The sequence below is a fragment of the Nerophis lumbriciformis genome, linkage group LG12 (assembly GCF_033978685.3).
Source record: "Nerophis lumbriciformis linkage group LG12, RoL_Nlum_v2.1, whole genome shotgun sequence".
NCBI lineage: Eukaryota > Metazoa > Chordata > Actinopteri > Syngnathiformes > Syngnathidae > Nerophis > Nerophis lumbriciformis.
The window spans coordinates 35844781-35865645 of record NC_084559.2 but is presented as its reverse complement, the minus strand read 5'-3'; the positions used below and the strand labels follow the sequence as shown (position 1 = coordinate 35865645).

The window sequence follows — 20865 nt, the reverse complement described above, 5'->3', positions numbered from 1 at the left end:
GCCATATACATCATCATCATCATCAAGCTTTATTGCAGACTCCAATGTCCAAGTAGACATACATTCACATGAACAGTACAAAAAACAAAGAATACAGTATAAAAGGCTTTAACACACACTATTAAAACAGTGCTTGTCCATATTCAGTAAAAGGCATCTAATAAATAAATAAAAGCAGCAATAAAAAGAAAATACTTTAAAAATGCGTCTACACATTCTATAAAAGGCACAGATACCAGTGTTTCCATATATAGGATTGGTACCTAACAGATCTACCCTCGGATTGGTTATCTGTATAATAAGATCATTCTCAGACTCCTGCAGTCTACATATAAACTTAAACATCAGTTTTCTCAGGGTGGTGTGGAATGGAATGTGTTTATCCCCAAATCACAAAAAAGCTTGCTGGCACTACTACCCCTGGGCTTTCTGAGCAGGATTCTGAGACAGTCATTATATGCAACCTGGAGTTGAACCTCACCCATAGGGTTGCCGTGTACATAGGGGTGCTGTAAGCTCCTTTGCTACTAATACTGACTCTTGATATTGACATGAGTATCGATTTAGAACAGAGGTGCAGCAGTGAGCTACTTTTCAAATGACCAAGTGGAGGTGATCTACCTCATATATATATATATATATATATATATATATATATATATATATATATATATATAATGAAGGAGGGAAAAAAAAGTCATTTTTTTCTGTCCCATACCACATGAAAGTGGTTGCTTTTTGGCATCTTATTTGCCCAGCTTTCATATTCTGTTCATATTTTATACACTTTACAAGAAATGCATTGGCGGCAAACTCCGTGTCTTGCTAGCATGTGTGCACTAGCTTTCTGAGTCCTATTTTTTTTAGCGCAGGCAGGATAAAGCAGCGCTTTTATTGTGAAGACAGGAACTCAGCGGCCAGTCTTTATGGTTTTGACAGCAGGTTCAGTGCGAAAGTCTGTTAAAAATAAAAAGTGTTTCTCGCCTTCCTGACGGTCGTTTTTTAATTAATATTGAGTTTGCTGCAGCCAGTGTCATCTTGCAAAATCCTTGGGTGCTGTGAATGTCAATCAAATGAAAAAGTGACGTCATAGTGAAGATTGATGATCGCTAATTTTTAGATCCATCCATCCATCCATCCATCCTTCTTCCGCTTATCCGAGGTCGGGTTGCGGGGGCAGCAGCCTAAGCAGGGAAGACCAGACTTCCCTCTCCCCAGCCACCTCGTCCAGCTCTTCCCGGGGGATCCCGAGGCGTTCCCAAGCCCGCCGGGAGACATAGTCTTCCCAACGTGTCCTGGGTCTTCCCCGTGGCCTGCTACCGGTCGGACGTGCCCTAAACACCTCCCTAGGGAGGCGTTCGGGTGGCATCCTTAATTATTTTTAGATCTATTTTTTTAATGTCCGGCAGGCAATCGACTGACACACCCTTCGCGATCGACCCCTGGTTTAGAATATCAATATTACTAACCATCCATACTTGTTTTAGCTTCTGGTGTCAATTTTTCCAACCTTAAGTGTCTTGATGTTGTGACTGCAGGTAAAAGTAGTTTATTTTTGATACTAGCTTTAGACTTAAATTCTTACTCACTAAACCATCAGCAGTCCTGACGTGCAGATTGGTCGTACGACCTGGGTATAAGGGTGAAAGACCATCTAGTAGCTGATTCCATCCGAAGTCTCCCTCCCTCACTGCTGCGGATCCTAAATTGAACAAGACTTTTTAAAAATGTTTTATTGTGTTTATATCTACGGTAAATTCCAAACTAAGCCGCTACCTTTGGGGCGCCGTGCCTCAGTTGGTAGAGCGGCCATGCCAGCAATTTAAGGGTTCCAGATTTGATTCCCGCTTCTGCCATCCTAGTCTCTGCCGTTGTCCTTGGTCAAGACACTTGACCCACCTGCTCCCATTGCCACCCACACTGGTTTAAATGTAGCTTAAAGTTGTAGATAATAGGTTTCACTATAAAAAGCGCTTTGAGTCCATATATATCGTTATCTACAAATAATTCAATTCACTATGTATATCATATCCATTTAGTATATCTATATCGATAGAGTCAGTATAGAATTGATAGATATCCATTTGGTATCATTTATATCGATATCAAGAGTCAGTATTAGTACAGGGGGCATACTAGTGTAATATGATTTTTGATGTCCACAATTTTTTTTAAATATTTGTTGTCCTAGTAAAAAACATTTATCATCCTGATGTACTTTGCTATTATTAACCACAAGGAAGAGAAGTATTAACATAAACATTGATGTCCACTTTTCTTTGCTTGTTGCTTAAAACCAGACAAAATAAAATGAGTAAATCCCGATGTTAGGTACACGACTGGGATCTTACACGTTACTCAAGTAATTGTATACACACTCTGTGGCGCAAGAGCAGCTGGTATTAGTTGTAAAAACATGTTCTATACCGTATCTTCCGGACTATGTAGCGCACCGGGATATTAGCCGCACCCACTACATTTGAGAAGAAACTGATATTATTCCATATATTAGCCGTACTGGACTATAAGCTGCAGACATATACTGTATGTTGTGAAATGAATATTTCCTCAGAAATATTTTGTAAATGGTATTTACATAACTAAGTTTTTTCCAAAGGGTGTCTGTAACAGGTCAGTAAAACGGCTGATCAAACAAAACAGAAGTCATCGTCATGGACCCACTAGCTGCTAGCTGTTCAGCTAAACAGACTCAATAACTCGTTCTGGTGAATTTACTGAGGAATTTGTGAAACAATGCCATTGTAACTTAATAGTACTAACAGACATTTCTAAACGTATTAGCATAATAGCCAACGCTAACGACGCTAGCGTCATTACATTACGATGGCACGTACAATATGCATGAAAACACTCCTACAGACATCACACATGGGACGGTTTAGTAAGTATGAATTGGTTTTAGTCAAATTTTGAAACTTACAAACGTTGCTAAGATGAACAAGGAATCCTTTTGAGCAGAAACGCTATGGACGATTTTACTTTCGGTTTAAGGCAAAACAGGAAGTACTTTTTCAACTCGCAGCACCTGCAGTGAGCAAACTCATCCAAAAGATGGCGTTATAGCACAAACGATAACAGTCCTCTGCTTGGGTTTAATAAAAACTATTGAACAAAAAATATAATTTAAATTAGCGTAAGAAAACTACAAATAAATTAGCCGCACCATTTTATAAGTTGCAGGGTTCAAAGTGTATGGTTTATAGTCTGTAATTTACAGTTATTGCGTCAAGAATAATATTTGTAGCCTTGCCATATAGTTAAGCGTTAGCTAACTATTCCATGGCGGTGGTGATATTGAAGATGACAAGTCACCGAGGTGTTAACTATGTGTAAGTGTCGTGCTTATTTTAATAAGTGACAATAACAAATAATAGCTGACAATGTTTTATTGTTGATTATTTAGAGTATTCATTGCAGATTATTTAGAGTATTCATTGCAGCCCTAGCTATGTTGACATGACAAGCCACTGACTGACTCCCTTGGGCTTGGTTTCAGAACTCACCATGAAGGATTTAGATGTGATCACCATCCCCAGTAAGGACGTGGTGATGGTGCATGAACCTAAGCAGAAGGTGGACCTGACGCGCTTCTTGGAGAATCAGACCTTCCGCTTCGACTACGCCTTTGACGACGCCACCAGTAACGAGATGGTTTACAGGTTGGTTTGGTCCACTGGTGCTGATATATTCGTCAGTATAATGTGGGTGTACTTAATGAAGTGTCCATCCTCCTGAAGGTTCACAGCAAGACCTTTAGTAGAGACCATATTTGAGAGGGGCATGGCCACTTGCTTTGCCTATGGCCAAACGGGAAGTGGTAAAACTCATGTGAGTTACGTGCAATAAAGTCTACAAAACAAATCAGAGGTCCATACCTTTTTCATGCCCTAAAAACTTGTGTGCATTTTAGACAATGGGTGGAGATTTTTCTGGAAAAAACCAAGACTGTTCTAAAGGAATCTATGCACTGGCTGGTAAGTCATGTAGCTATTGATTGCGATTGAAAATGGAATTTTAACTTATTGTTTTAATTCTTGCCCAGCTCGGGATGTATTTCTCATGTTGAAGAAACCCAATTACAAGAAATTAGAACTACAAGTGTACGCAACCTTCTTTGAAATCTACAGTGGAAAGGTGAGCAAAACCAGATTGTAGCTTATGTTTCAATTGCTCTGCACACTTAGGGCCTGATTTACTAAAGGTTTACGTGTACTAAAACATGTGCAAACTTGATAGCACGCGCAAAGTGGATGTTGTCTGTAAGCAGAATAAGGCGTGCAAATCATTTTGCGTCTCTTTTTATTAGTATGCAAAATATATGCTGATCATCAAAATGCCCACAATACTTGGAGGAGAAAATGCAAATATAAGTATTTAGCACACGCAATATGATTTAGCACGTTTAAAAAGTGCTTGCTAACTGACACAGTTAAGCACACGGCTGGGAGAGGAGTGCTCGCGCTGCAAAGACACACAATAGACCGAGAATCGTATTTGGACAGTCGGAAATAAAAAACACATTGTCTATTCTGTAACATCCTTTTATAATTTTGTAGCTGTTAGATGACTTAAGGGGTTGATTAAAACAAATTAAATGTATGTGTTTTGGTGTCATTTAATTTTTTTTTAATGACGTTTGTTTTTTCACATAGAAAATATATTACTAACAAAATGTCTTCAAATATGCATTTTTTGCTTCTTGAGCACAGTAATTGCAGGCTCCCTCTCATGCACCTTCAGTGATAAGGAAAAAAAGTGGTGTCAATGGGGATGCACTGCTAACCTGATTCTTGCCAGATCCTTGTAGTTCGCTGAGCTCCACACAAGGATCTGGGACTTCTCAATAGATGTATTTCAGAAGGCGGGGCCTTGTACAAAAAATCATTGTATGTAATTGGATAAACCACTTGTCCGTTATCTTGAATGACGTGCTACTTCAACCAGTCACATCGAAATCAACTTGTGACGCTGATGAGAGCGACGCTGGGAAATCCAAAACAGAACAGCCGACATATTGGATAACGACAGCGAAAAGTTAGCCACCAATAAATGCCTTCAAAACCGTTCTCTGTTCATCTTTTAAAGAATTAATATTCGATAGATTTGACAAAACAGTTGCAATAGCAGAATCAATGTCAGCCCACGACGCCTCGCTGCGTGCCGCCATTGTTTGAATCAAACAGTCGCTTCGGCGCTACGTCACATCTATGAAATCCCGCCCGGCGATCCTGATTGATTCATTATTTTTTGCTATCTTGAAGGAGTTTGCATTACCCTCGATCCCAGATCCTTGTGTGGAGCTCAGCGAACTACAAGTATCTGGTGAGAGTCAGGTTAATGCACTGCAGGACTGCTTCTAAAATGCGCACACAGTCTTAGTAGAGCACATGCAACACGCCCACTAATAGTACACGCTATATTATAAATTGCACACACTGTTTAGCGTGTGGTATTTGGATCTTAGTAAATCAGGCCCTTTGTTCCTGAGGGTGCACATTTTGACGGTGTTGTGCTCTCTTAAATCGAGTGCTCTTGTTGCACACTGCATGAAAATCGCAGCATTTATCCGCTTTCTTCTCTCCTTGTTAATTGTGAATTACAACCACTCAAGTTAATCCTTTCTCTTCGGCCCCGTAGCCAAGATGGCGATGATTGAGGGTGGTTATGGTCGATCACTACACACATGCACATACACACACAATTTGGTGTGTGTTCAGTAAGCTGATGCCGCACTGTATTTTGCCCTACTTCCAATTGAAGCAAGCTTTTTGCAGTCAAAGACAACTTTCCACCTTGTTGGACAATAAATAAATCTATTATTTATTATTCTAAAATACTCAAAGTGCCCTATTAACCCGTTTGTGCTCAAGTGTTTTTTTTACATGTTGAAGTTACACACGTTTCTTAGTTATAATCTCCCATGACACGCCCTCCCCTGTGTAAATTAGACAAAAGTGCATAAGTCTGGAATGAAGCGGATTTTGCTGTGATGGCTTTTTTCCTTAGTTGTGCGAAGACTAGGGGGCATGAGGCTTTCCTGACACTTGTGAATGTCACTGAATTCCATGAAAAAGATAACTCTGGCTCGAGAGCCATAGGTTCCCTACCCCTGATGTACGAGCTTTAGAAGCTGAGTGATACACAGATCCAGCACAACAGTATTGCCAAGCGCTAGACAAGAAATAAAAACATAATAAAACAATCACTTACTGTACAATGTCTGCTCTCACTGGGATGCCAACTGATGGGATGTTCATATCCTCCTGTTTAGATGAAGAATTAATCATAATCCTCACGCAGGTGAAAAACAAAAAGTGACGCAAACAAGCGTCACTTTTTAAGTTGGATGTCAAAGTTGACCAACTTTTCGGTTTATGGCCACATCCTTCTATACAAGTGAGGGGCATGATTTATAACTTAGAATTAGCTTTCACCAACTCAGAGGTGATGCAGCAGCTCACAGGCTCAGTATGTCAATATAGCAGCATAAGCTAGTTAGCTCTCTCTGATCACGTCGCTGCTAAAAGTAGTTCCATTAGCGCTTATAATAACAATATTACTAATACTTGATTAATATGCAAGTCACAAAATGTAAATAAAGTATCATTAGCGGTTTTTGGATGGTTTTAAAGGCTTTTATGGGTGCATTAGAGTACTCCTGTTCGCTGCGTTGTTAGCCACCTAATACTTTTTTATTTATTTTACAAATTAGAATGCATAAAAAGTGAGGATTGCGAATGATAGGCAAAATTCCGAAAAAAGTGCAATTCTCCTTTAAGTATATCAAATCAAATCAAAGGTAGAACAAGGCGGAAACGTACACATTTGTCTGTCGTATGGTGTTTCTATTTTCATTTCAAAGCTAACTAGTGTCACTGTGTGCTTTTGTGATAAGGTGTTTGACCTGCTCAATCGTAAAGCCAAACTGAGGGTGCTGGAGGACAAGAAACAACAAGTGCAAGTTGTGGGGCTTCAGGAGGAGGTGGTAAAGGGTACAGAGGATGTATTGAGACTCATAGAAGTGGGCAACAGCTGCAGGTACGCAGACATGCAAATGTGCATGGACTGTGCACAATAAGACCATGGGCATCATATTACATGTGAGTGTTTCCTTCTCCCAGGACATCGGGGCAGACATCAGCCAATGCTCACTCGTCTCGCAGCCACGCCGTCTTCCAGATCATTCTTCGGCGGAAGGGCAAGATGCACGGCAAGTTCTCCCTCATCGACTTGGCCGGAAATGAGAGAGGCGCCGATACTTCCAGCGCTGACCGCCAGACTCGCTTAGAGGGAGCGGAGATTAACAAAAGCCTGCTCGCCCTCAAGGTTTGTTGGAAAGGAAGTGGAAATAGATTGGTTCTTATCCATGTCACTACATGGGTGTCGCAGTTTATTTTTCAGACGCAATATGTTAACACATAAATCAGCAGCTAAATTAGGAACCTGTGCGAAATTTGGCGCCACTTATCATTGCAAATATTAAAATAACACTGCCATTCACTTGTGTTGTAAAAAAAATCATTTGTGTACAAGTTATTCAAAAATACATTTTCTGACTAGTGATGTCATTCACCCCCCCATCTTGTCAAAACCACCACAAACTTGTCCCAATCGTTTGTGCTGCAATTGTCTATTATAGTTTTTATTTTATTATTGTTTTATGATTCATAACCACCCCTCTACCTTGTCAAAATCCCCACAAACATGTCCCGTCTGTGCTACATTTGTGCTGCAAAAACTTTTTTGTCTAATCACTACCGTATTTTCCAGACTATAAGCCGCACCCACCCACTAAATTTTTTCAGAACCCTCCCACCCCCATATATTAGCCGCATCGGACTATAAGTCGCACATATATATACATTGTGAAATGAGTTATTTACACAGAAATATTCTGTATATGTTTATTTACACACCTTAATTGTTCCCAAACTGCCTGTAACAAGGCAGTAAAACGTCTGATCGAACAAAACAGAAAAGTCATTGATGTCTTTGTTCATCCTTTATGAGATTAATAAGATTTTGTCTTTTTTTAAAAAAGGTTCAAGATGTTTATCAGGATTATTCTTCCTTGTACTTTGATTTTGAACACAGTGGATCATTTTAGTGCATTGCTTCATTTTTTTGCTTTAATACAGTCCATAATTTAGCCCTTGGTGAAGAAAAATCCATAAATCCTTTGTATAAGCCGTAGGGTTCAAAGCTTTGGAAACAAGTAGCGGCTTATAGTCCAGAAAATACGATTTAGTTTCTAATGTTAATAATAACAACAACAATAATAATAATGGATTCGATTTATATAGCGCTTTTCCATATGTCAAAATCTCCCTAAACTTGTCCCTATTGTGTACGTTTTTGCTGCTAATGTTTTTTGTCTAACCTTACAGTTTTTGTTATTAAGGTTTTATAAACTTTTCCCCATTCGTTTGTGCTTTTTTCTCTAGTTTTTATGTTAACGTTTTATAGTTTTTGTGATTTACGTGTTATTATTCATAACCAGTCTTCCAACTATGTGAAAACATCCCCATACTTCTCCCATTCATTGTGTTGCCAATATTTTTTTGTCATTTATAGTTTTTTCTAGTTTTAATTTTAACGTTTTTTACATTATCAACGTGTTATTGTCAGAATCTCCCCAAACGTTTTGTGCTGCAAAACGCTTTTGTGTAACTAATATAGTTTTATTACTCATAATCAGCTCCATAGCATAGAAACTGTAATAGTTAAAAATAAATGTTGCGGCACAAACAAAGTTCGGGGTGGTTTTGACAAGGTAGGGGCGCTGAATGATGTCATTAGTCAGAAATGTATTTTAGAATAACTTAGAAACCATAACGGCACAAGCAAAAATGTTTACAGCACAAACGATTGGCAGTTATTTTTAAATATGTGTAATGATAGGTGCCTTTGTAGCCTGTTTTAAAATGTTTCCATTATCACTTAGATAACAGATATATTGTTTTGGCAAGATGCTGCAATATGTGTGAGGAAATAGCTTTTAGGCCATTTGGCAGCTTTACTAACAAGTATCTTGAGTTAATAAATTGTTTAAGCTTTTAATGCCCAGGGGAAACTGAGCACTGTTGTTCATTTAATGCAGGGGTGCCCACACTTTTTCTGCAGGCGAGCTACTTTTTAATTGACCAAGGGGGGGAAGTACCTCATTCATATATATATATATATATATATATATATATTTATTTATTTATGAAAGAGACATTTTTGTTAACAAGTTAAAGGTGTTTAATGATAATACAAGCATGTTTAACACATATAGATTCCTTTCTTTCATGAAGACAAGAATATAAGTTGGCGTATCACCTGATTCTGATGACTTACATTGATTAGAATCAGACAGTACTGATGATAATGTCCACAGTAGTGATGATAATGATGATAATGTCCACATTTTCAAATGTGTTGGACCTTTTGGTCCAATACAACATGAAAGTGGTTGGTTTTTGGCATCTTATTTGTCCCGCTTTCATACTCTTCTCCTTTACAAGAAATACATCGGCGGCAAACTCCGTAGCTTGCTAGCTTGTGCACGCCAGCTTTCGGAGACTCTTATTTTGTCAGCGCAGGCAGGATAGAGCAGCTCTTCTATTGTGAAGACAGGAACTGTGCGGTCAGTCTTTAGAGTTTTGACAGCAGGTACAGCGCGAGAGTGTTAAAATAAAAAGTATTTCTCGCCTTCTTGTCGGTCCTTTTTTCTTAATAATCTCACTGCAGCCAGCGCCATCTCACAAGACCCTCGGGTGCCGTAAATGTCAATCAAGTGACGAAAGTGACGTCTTGGTGAAGATTGATTGCTAATTTTTAGGTCTGTTTTTTGTAATGCCTGGCTGCCGATCGACTGACACACCCTCCGCCATCGACCGGTAGCGCGCGATCGACATAATGGGCACCCCTGCTGTAGTGATAAACGACTGTGCATGATTGATATGTGACACCGCGAGAGTACATGTTCCCTCTCTGGTTTCAGGAGTGCATCAGGGCTCTGGGCCGTAACAAACCACACACTCCATTCCGAGCTAGTAAGCTCACGCAGGTCCTACGAGACTCCTTCATCGGTGAAAATTCGCGCACGTGCATGGTGAGTCGGTTATCTGTTTTTATGTCTGCGATTCTTTCCATCTGAATAATCTTATCTCCATGTGGGCAGATTGCAACAATCTCCCCCGGCATGACATCCTGCGAGAATACCCTCAACACGCTGCGCTACGCCAACAGGTGCTAATATGTTGAGTGTGTTGTTGCAATAGAAACGGATAGTAGCTGATCTTTATAGTGAACCTTGCTTCCTGCTCTTGTCTGACTCTCTTGTGTCTCTCCTTTTTATTCTCCCCGCCTCTCCCACGCTGCTCCTCTATGCTGTGGTGTAGAGTGAAGGAGTTTGGAATTAGTCCGTCAGACATCCCCTTCTCTCAAGGTGGTCAGGGGAGTCGCCCTGAGCACTCCCCCACCAATACCTTTGACTTTGATGACTTTGCTGCTACTCCCCCTGGCAGGTCGAGCGCTTCCCCCCAAAGCACTGCTTCACACACACACACACACACACACACACATGTAAAACACACTGGTAAAGCCATTACATTAGGTACATGTGCACAATAAGGGATGTATCAACAGTATTATTGTGTTTGCTATCATAATGAGCGCTCCTTATAGTTAATATTTTCCCCTTAAGTTATACTGTATACCTTAACCTTTTTGACCTCTGGGACCAGTGCCCACTAAAATATTAACACTGAATTAGAAATCTTACTTTTGATTTTAATCTTGTTCAACTTAACAGTTTAACCAGACAAAGATTGTCAAATGATATGAAAGCATGTGTTAATAGCAAATATTCTTATCAAGGCTTAGGTCAGGCTCATTACAAAATAAATAATAATCCAATATACTGCAAAAGAAGGGACTTACAAAAACTGGAAAAATACATTTACACAGTGCTAACAAAATATAATAACTAATAATAATATATATATATATATATATATATATATATATATATATATATGTATATACAGTCATGCTCATAAGTTTACATACCCTGGGAGAATTTATGATTTCTTGGCCATTCTTCAGAGAATATGAATGATAACACAAAAACCTTTCTTCTACTCATGCTTGAATGCTTAATGGTTGTGTGAAGCTATTTATTGCCAAACAACTGTGTTTATTATTTTTAAATTAAAATGACAAAAGAAAGTACCCAAATGACCCTGATCAAAAGTTTACATACCGCAGTGACTTTGATCTGATAACATGCACAAAAGTTGACACGAACAGGTTTGAATGGCTAATCAAGGTTCCAATCCTCACCTGTGACATGTTTGTTTGTAATTAATGTGTGTGTATAAAAGGTCAGTGAGTTTCTGGGCTTCTGACAGACCATTGCATCTTTCATGCAGTGCTGCACAGATGTTTCTGGATTCTGAGTCATGGGGAAGGCAAAAGAATTGTCAAAGGATCTGACAGAAAAGGTAATTGAACTGCATAAAACAGGAAAGGGGTATAAAAAGATATCCAGGGAATTGAGAATGCCAATCAGCAGTGTTCAAACGCTGATTAAGAAGTGGAAAATGAGGGATTCAGGTAGACCAGCAAAGATTTCAGCCACAACTGCTAGGAAAATTGTACGAGATGCGAAGAAAAATCCACAAATAACTTCAGCTGAAATACAGCACTCTCTGAAAAATTGTGGTGTGGCTGTTTCAAGATGCACAATAAAGAGGAACTTGAAGAAAAATGTGCTGCATGGTCAAGTCGCCAGAAGAAAGCCATTTCTGCGCAAATGTCACAAAGTATCCCGCTTACATTACGCCAAACAGCACAGAGACAAGCCTCAAAACTTCTGGAACAAAGTAATTTGGACTGATGAGACCAAAATTTTACTTTTTGGCCACTCCATCTTGCATTTTTCTTCAAGTGCCTCCTTATTGTGCATCTTGAAACAGCCACACCACAATTTTCAGAGAGTGCTGTATTTCAGCTGAAGTTATTTGTGGATTTTTCTTTGCATCTCGAACAATTTTCCTGGCAGTTGTGGCTGAAATCTTTGCTGGTCTACCTGAATCCCTCATTTTCCACTTCTTAATCAGCGTTTGAACACTGCTGTTTGGCATTCTCAATTCCTTGGATATTTTTTTATACCCTTTTCCTTTTTTATGCAGTTCAATTACCTTTTCTCGCAGATCCTTTGACAATTCTTTTGCCTTCCCCATGACTCAGAATCCAGAAACATCTGTGCAGCACTGGATGAAAGATGCAATGGTCTGTCAGAAGCCCAGAAACTCACTGACCTTTTGTACACACACATTAATTATAAACAAACATGTCACAGGTGAGGATTGGAACCTTGATTAGCCATTCAAACCTGTTTGTGTCAACCTTTGTGCATGTTATAAGATCAAAGTCACTGGGGTATGTAAACTTTTGATCAGGGTCATTTGGGTACTTTCTTTTGTCATTTTGATTTAAAAAGAGTAAACACAGTTGTTTGCCAATAAATAGCTTCACACAACCATTAAGCATGAGTGGAAGAAAGGTTTTTGTGTTATCATTCATATTCTCTGAAGAATGGCCAAGAAATCATAAATTCTCCTAGGTTATGTAAACTTATGAGCACAACTGTGTGTATATATATATATATATATATATATATATAGATATATATATATATATATATATATATATACACACACACACACACACACATAAACTCTATAGAATTAAAGTGTAAATGAAAACAGCTTTACCACTTTATTCATGTTTTTTGCGCTTCAAAAACTTTGACTTTAGCTGCAGACTTCTGTTTGTTTGATATTGTCACCACAGCTGTGAAACAGATACTTTTTGGCGGCCCTCTAGGAGGCGCTCGCAGCCCACCAATGGTGCCAGGGCCCTATGATTGAGAAACACTGCTGTATACCACAAGTGTCAGTCATAATTTGATATGGTTTAAAAAAACTAAATGTTTTTTCTATTTTGACAGAAAAAAATTGCACCATGTGCAATTGCATTTCTCAATGTTATTTGATGCAAAAAGATATTTAAATATTTTTTTGAAACCTATGTTAAATTAATTTTGAAACAGCTAAACTGTAATATCTGCAGTTTTTTTTTGTTTGTTTTTTTACAAAAATCACACAATGTCATCTAATATAAAAAATAATTTATTTGTATTCTATTTTATTCATAAAAATCCCAAAGAATGTTAATGTATTAAAACACAGGTGTCAAACCCAATTTCCGAGCGCCTGATTTGGCCTGTGCAAGCCCGGAAATAATATATATTAAGTACTTTCTATTTTTATCTAGCCCTATTTTGACCAAAAAATATGTACAGTACAGACCAAAAGTTTGGACACACCTTCTCATTCAGTGCGTTTTCTTTATTTTCATGACTATTTACATTGTAGATTGCCACTGAAGGCATCAAAACTATGAATGAACACATGTGGAGTTATGTACTTAACAAAAAAAGGTGAAATAACTGAACATGTTTTATATCATAGTTTCTTCAAAATAGCCACCCTTTGCTCTGATTACTGCTTTGCACACTTTTGGCATTCTCTCGATGAGCTTCAAGAGGTAGTCACCTGAAATGGTTTTCACTTCACAGGTGTGCTGGAAGCTCATCGAGAGATTGCCAATAGTGTGTTGCGAGTTTTGATGCCTTCAGTGACAATCTACAATCTACATGAAAATAAAGAAAACACATTGAATGAGAAGTTGTTTTCCAAACGTTTGACCTGTACTGTATTTATATACTGCATGCATCAAAAACGTTATCTTACTGTAACAATGCAACAAATATTCAAATTTTATATTGGTAAAATAAAAATAGACACTAAATTATTTACTTGACTTATGAATTTAAAGCAAGTTATCCATCAAATTACACACAATACAAATGAAAACAGTGGGGGGAAAAACTACTGTAATATATGTAAATCACACAAATGCCATCAGTTTTCATTTATTTTACTTTCAAAACTCTATTAATGGTATCGATTATGTGTTTAATACTGACTGAATTCAAATGAACCTCTCAGTATGATGCAAGGCACTTCCACACCACTGTCAAGTACAGCCACAGCATTGTTTTAATTGTGCAGGCGTGCCTAATGTTTTGGCAAGTGAGTGGAGTCATATTCATAAGCATCCTTTCACGTCCAGCTTTCTCTTTTCATCTGCATGACGTGATTGACTTCCACTTGTATTTCCCCCTAAGTTTCTGCCCATACATCTTGCTATTTGGTGCACATTACCACTTTTATAACATGTTTAACTGTGTGAAATGCACACGTCCAAATGTATGAACAAACCAACCATCCTTCTGCATGCATGATGTCACTGCTTTCATTATGTTTCCAGCCCCCACTTGGCTAACTTCCACTGTCAGAGTGGATCTGCCCTGTGGCTCAGTCAGTGCTTCTCTGCCTTTAGGGTGAAGGAGCTCACCGTGGACACCAACCAGGTGATGGAGGGAGGCCGTGCTAACATCCATGTTGTCAACCAGCTGGACTTTTTAGAAGAGGAGTGGCAGAACAGTTCTCCACAGAGAGACGACCTCAAACTGCTCTGTGAGCAGAATGTGAGTACTTACAGTAGTAATAGCAATATCCCACTCTCAAGGTACACTACAGAAATGAAACTTGGATGTACAGTGGAACCTCCATTTACGAGCCTAACTGGTTCTTGAACAGGGTTAGTAAATTTATTTAACCAGGAAAAAAAATCCCACTGAGATTAAATACCTGTTTTTCAAGGAGGTACACATAAAATGACATTCACATTAAAGTGACAGGATGGACATCAAATAAAACAGTTGCAGATAACTGAGGCTGCTTCAAATGTTCTCAAGTTTAGATTTATAAGCATTTAAGGATAAAAATTCAGTCCGCTTCCAGTCTCTTTGTAACTTGTTCCAAGCACAAGGAGCTGCATAGACAGAAGTTTTTTTTCCCAGCTCCGTGCGAGTCCGTACTTGTCTGTGTAATCAACGTACAAATGTAATCAGGCAATAGTCCCAGAAGAGCAGACCTGGGCAAAATACGGCCTGCAGTCTGTGGTTCGTAAATCGAAAGGTTTGTACAACGAGTGGTTAGTAAATCAAGGTTCCACTATACTTTAGAGTAGTCAATGTACAACTTGTAGCACAGTATAGATACACCACCCTGAAAATGACACAAAACACAAATAGCTGGAATTGCAAACGAGTAGTTGTTACCGATCAAGCATGGTGTTGGCAGCATCATGGTCTGGGGCTGCATGAGTGCTGCCAGTCTTGGGGAGCATGAATCATTAAGGTAATACGCTTGCGTGACTGACGCGTAAAATAATTTAGCTTTGTATCAGTGGCGAAGCAGACCACAAAGCTGTGATTGGTCGGCTTTTTATGTGAAAACATCCCCAATTTTAAATCGTTAGTTCCAGCTGCAACAACAATGTGGGCGGCTTCAGTCGCAGTTTACTACAACTACTACGCGCAGGAAGTGCATAGCTAGTCAACAAGTAGTGATGGGTCAAACGATACTGAAGCCTTCATGAAACACAAGGAGTGATACTGTGTCCCTTGTGTGTCACTTTAAGAAAATATGAAATGATGTCTTTGGGCATGTTTAAAAACTTGGATGGTCTAATATTTGGGACAATATGGTATATAATTGTGTTCTCTTGTTTTTTTGCAAGGAGGAGGAGGTGTCCCCGCAGCTCTTCTCCTTCCACGAGGCTGTATCTCAGTTGGTGGAGATGGAGGAGCAAGTCTTGGAGGATCATCGTGCTGTTTTCCAGGTTCAAATATCTATTCTCTTTATATGATGCCCTTCTAGAACAAATACTCACATGTAGGGATGTGCCCATCCATCAGCCACCGATCAGTATGGCCTATTTTAAATTAAAAATAATTAAACTGCATTTCTTAGTATCTGAAGGATCATTATCAAGTAATATTATCACTGGAGGCTGAGGCTAATGTCAGACCGAGAGCAAGCAGGAGTGTCGCTACACGATCTGTCTACACTTGCACAAAGACTACGTCACCATCACTGTTGCCATGTTGTTTTGTTTACAGTAATCTTTATGTAATACAAAACAATACATAAAGTCATCTAAGAATACAGAATTTATTTGTAAACAATACGGAACGAAGTGTCTCATTTTAAAAATTCAACATTTAATACGAATTTACTCGGTTGAGATGCAGTTGCGCCCCCTTGCTTCATTCAGTGTAATTAGAGTGAATGGGATTTAAATTGATGCTATTTTTTTGTTATCTACCCCTGGCAGAGGGGTTAGTGCGTCTGCCTCACAATACGAAGGTCCTGAGTAGTCGTGAGTTCAATCCCGGCCTCGGGATCTTTCTGTGTGGAGTTTGCATGTTCTCCCCGTGACTGCATGGGTTCCCTCCGGGTACTCCGGCTTACTCCCACCTCCAAAGACATGCACCTGGGGATAGGTTGATTGGCAACACTAAATCGGCCCTAGTGTGTGAATGTGAGTGTGAATGTTGTCTGTCTATCTGTGTTGGCCCTGCGATGAGGTGGCGACTTGTCCAGGGTGTACCCCGCCTTCCGCCCGATTGTAGCTGAGATAGGCTCCCGCGACCCTGAAGGGAATAAGCGGTAGAAAATAGATGGATGTTCTTTTTTCCTATTTATGCTTTTTATACTAAATATTAATACATATCACACGACGCAACGTCACAGAAGCACAGTCGGAAAAATTGCGAGTACAGGACATGATCCGGTCTGCTCATGTGTGGACCGATCATGTAGTGCTGAGGAGCCAGCATGCTAGCTAAGATCGCATGAAACAACACCAATAATGAATGCTTAGTAAAGTTAGAAAAGTGTGAATGAAATAACGTTATAATGCAGGAAGTAAGAAGGTTGTAACAGGAATTTCTAGAGAGGATAATATAACAGCAACTGTTGGTGTGTGATAGAGAGATGATGTCTACAAACGAATCAAGTTTTTTTGAACGGCTCTTAATTGAATGATGAGAACCGAGTCCCAATTCTGTGTCGTTTTTTATGCAAATGCAAATTTAGCCTCGTCAATTGCCCACTCTGCACGTGTGTGCCACCTGACTGGCAACTGGAACAGAAAATGAGTCAGAGTTGAAGTGAACTTAATGTTTAGATTAACTATGTCTAAAAAAATGTATTTTTTAAATATTACAAAAATATTACAAAAATATATTTTTTTTATTCTTTTTATTTGGACTCACTTTCTGGGTTCATTATTGTGAAGAGTAGTAGTTGAAGCATACACACACCGGGTATGGTAGTATCATTTTGTACTCACCTTTTTATTATGCCCTAATTATATTTATTTTTTATATCCATTAATGCATTATATTCATTAATGATTGTATTGTCTAAATGTTTTTTTTTTCGGTGAGAACAAAATTAAACTGACGTCATTGCCAAAGCATGAAAATAAGGCACTTCCTTATGGAATGTTTACAGTGAAAATACAATTATAGCTAATATTTCAGAATTATTCCCACTAATAGATCATTAGATTTGTGAAAATCAAATTACTGTGATCTACATCTTATCATTTAACTGATACGAATTATTGTTTCTTTGATTGGAAAAAAAATAAAAACCGTGAAAAACAAATCTCACAATAGTCTTTTGAACGGCTCTTTGAAAGGCACGTCTTCCAGCATTGATCAATACCATGGTGATGTGAGAATGAGATATTTTTAAGTGTTCTTTTTAATCCATAGTCATGTTTAAATCAGCTAGTATTTTCCCATGTAGTGTGTCTTCTCGTGACCCCCTTGCTTTTATCTTATGTCCGCTAATAAACTCTTTGTTTTGTCTTCTAACGGAGCTGTTTTGGCCAGTTCCTTATCTGTTTTGTAGAAGCAGCTTTGCTCCTTTTTGGGCAAGAGGGGCTGTTTTCACTCTATATAAGCTGACTTTTTGTTTGAGTTTAGACCTCGCTTGCTGATGCTTTTGTTGTAAGGGCTGGTTTCCTGAAGCTTCAGTAAAACTTGGCCAAGTACCATTCTTTCTCTGGGGTCCTTTTTACTCAACATAAGTCATCCAAAAGAACTTTGGATTGACCAGTGTGTTTAATTCCCTTCGTGCAACAGTGATTATGTCGATATTCATAAAAACTTAAAAATGTTTTTGCAAATGTGTACTAATTCACGGAATAATTCCTTGGACACAGGAGGACTTTGAAGGCAAAAAGGACTTAAATTAATTTTTTGTATTTACAGTGTACCATTTGACTGTTGCGCAAACATATGTATGTAGTAAAAGAATAAGGAACTAGTTTAAATATTGTATTGATACTGTTAAATAAATAAATGTACAGTTAATACATGTGATGAGTATTTCTATTAATCGATCTCACTCAACATCCCTACTTACATGGATCCTCACTGCTTTGTTGGCCAGGAGTCCATCAGGTGGCTGGAGGACGAGAAGGTGCTGCTAGAGATGACAGAAGAGGTGGACTACGACGTGGAGTCGTACGCCACTCAGCTGGAGAAGATCCTGGACCAGAAGATAGACATCCTGACCGAACTTCGAGGTTCGACCGACCCAACTTCAAAACACCACCAGACGATCCTGTTTTGTTTTGTGTTCTTTCTTGCAGATAAAGTGAAGTCTTTCCGGTGTGCTCTCCAAGAGGAGGAGAAGGCCAGCAAGCAGATCGACCCCAAGAGGCCACGTGCTCTTTAGAGACTGATGAGGATGCAGGAAGTCCACCACTAGATGTTTGCCTGTGAAAGCACAAAAAAAAAAAAAAAAGGACTGACGTTGGAACAGGCTGAAACATTTGCAGCGGTTGTGGTCCTTATCAATAGAAGATGGCAGGAAATAAAGGAAAATATGTGTTTTCTTTCTGATGGAGAATGTTTGGTACCCTCATCATACTTAAATTATTTTTTCTTTAATACTCGTTTGTACTATTCAATGGAATGTTTTGGATTCAAGACATTTTACCACCCAAAAAAGCAGTTTGAATTCCGGTTACTATCACGTCCATCCATGTCCACTTGTGCTTTTTGACCTATCATTTGGCACTACACTATATCCATGTCTTGGTATGCAGTTGTCTGTGGGGGGTAACAATAATACTCCCCAAAAAATAGTTTGCTTCAATTTGTGCCATTTTCATTCCACACAACACGTTTCTTAACTTCCATTTTTCCACCCCTTACACTTTGTAATAAAAACACAACTGGAGGAGGAACTAATAAATGTAGTGATGACCACTTTTATGTTGCAGTGTTTGTGCAGGGAAACATGATTGCTTACTTGAAATATTGAAACTACATGAAACAGTTTGAGAATTCACAAGTAAAAATGATAAATACAACTGGGGTGCCCATTACGTCGATCGTGAGCTACCGGTCGACCGCCAGCCAGGTATTGAAAAAATAGACCTAAAACTAAACGATCATAAATCTTCACTACGACGTCACTTTCGTCACTTGATTAACATTCAAGGCACCCGAGGGTCTGGCTGCTGCCAGCTCAGTGTGAAGGAAAAAAAGACCGTATGAAGGTGAGAAACACTACCATATTTTTCGGAGTATAAGTCGCACCTGCCGAAAATGCATAATGAAGGAAAAAAACATCAATCGCACTGGAGCCCGGCCAAACTATGAAAAAAATGCGACTTATAGTCCGAAAAATACGGTATTTCAAACTACCTCCCATCAAAAGCCTAAAGACTGACCGCACAGTTCCTGTCTTCACAATAAAAGTGCTGCTCCATCCTGTCTGTGCTAATAAGAGTCTCCAAAAGCAATCGCAAACAAGCTAGCAAGCTACGGAGTTTTCCGTCAATGTAATTCTTGTAAAGTGTGTAAAAAGTATAGAAGCTGGACAAATAAGATGCCAAAAATCAACCACTTTAATGTGGTATTCAACAGAAAGGAGGACTTTCTTTCTCCTCCACAATGTAACATCGAAAATGTGGAAGTTGTCAGCACTACTGTGAATGTCTTGATTCCAATCAATGCAAGTCATCAGAATCAGGTAATACAACAACATTCTTGTCTTCATGAAAGAAAGGATTCTATATGTGTTAAACATGCTTGTATTTTGTACACCTTTAACAAAACGGCAAAATAAAGTATATATATATATATATATATATATATATATAATACTTGCCAACCCTCCCGGATTTTCCGGGAGACTCCCGAAATTCAGCACCTCTCCCGAAAACCTCCCGGGACAAATTTTTCCCCGAAATTCGGGCGGACCTGAGTCCGCTTTCCCATAATATAAAGAACGTCTACAGTAAAGTAGTCGTCTGCCGTAAACAGAAATGTTGTGTAAACAGGACAATACTGCCATCTAGTGCATTTGATGAAAGCACTTTTGTGCGTGCCACACAGCAATGCATAATCAGAGAGGGTGTTCAGCATGGTTAGAAAGATAGTGACAGAGAATAGAACAAGGATGGAGAAGATTAACTCAACAATGAGTAGATGAGTGTTATGTGTGTGTATATGTGTAAATAAATGAACACTGAAATTCAAGTATTTCTTTTATTTATATATATATCCATCCATCCATCCATTTACTACCGCTTATTCCCTTCAGGGTCGCGGGGATATATATATATATATATATATATATATATATGAAATACTTGACTTGGTGAATTCTAGCTGTAAATATACTCCTCCCCTCCTAACCACACCCCCAACCACGCCCCTGCCCCAACCACGCCCCCCGCACCCACCTCCCGAAACTGGAGGTCTCAAGGTTGGCAAGTATGATATATATATATTTATATATATACATATATATGAGGAAGGTTGGTCATTTAAAAAGTTGCTCGCCTGCT

The 20865-nt window shown here is 38.8% G+C and overlaps 1 protein-coding gene across 4 annotated transcripts in view; it reads left to right on the top strand.

The window, feature by feature from the left end:
• Positions 1–18904, top strand: part of kif2a (kinesin family member 2a) — a 53897-nt gene extending 34993 nt beyond the window's left edge. For 2 of the 4 annotated variants that reach the window (XM_061986502.1, XM_061986501.2), the window contains 13 exons: positions 3518–3680; positions 3759–3849; positions 3932–3995; positions 4064–4155; positions 6917–7059; positions 7143–7347; positions 10007–10117; positions 10187–10254; positions 10407–10532; positions 14479–14626; positions 15724–15825; positions 18453–18588; positions 18655–18904. In XM_061986502.1, the coding sequence (XP_061842486.1) occupies positions 3518–3680; positions 3759–3849; positions 3932–3995; positions 4064–4155; positions 6917–7059; positions 7143–7347; positions 10007–10117; positions 10187–10254; positions 10407–10532; positions 14479–14626; positions 15724–15825; positions 18453–18588; positions 18655–18740 (1535 nt within the window). In that variant the 3' untranslated portion in view covers positions 18741–18904. The remainder of the gene's footprint in view (positions 1–3517; positions 3681–3758; positions 3850–3931; positions 3996–4063; positions 4156–6916; positions 7060–7142; positions 7348–10006; positions 10118–10186; positions 10255–10406; positions 10533–14478; positions 14627–15723; positions 15826–18452; positions 18589–18654) is intronic. The other 2 variants (XM_061986505.1, XM_061986503.1) reach the window with 1 other exon arrangement.
• The last annotated feature ends 1961 nt before the right edge of the window (positions 18905–20865 follow it).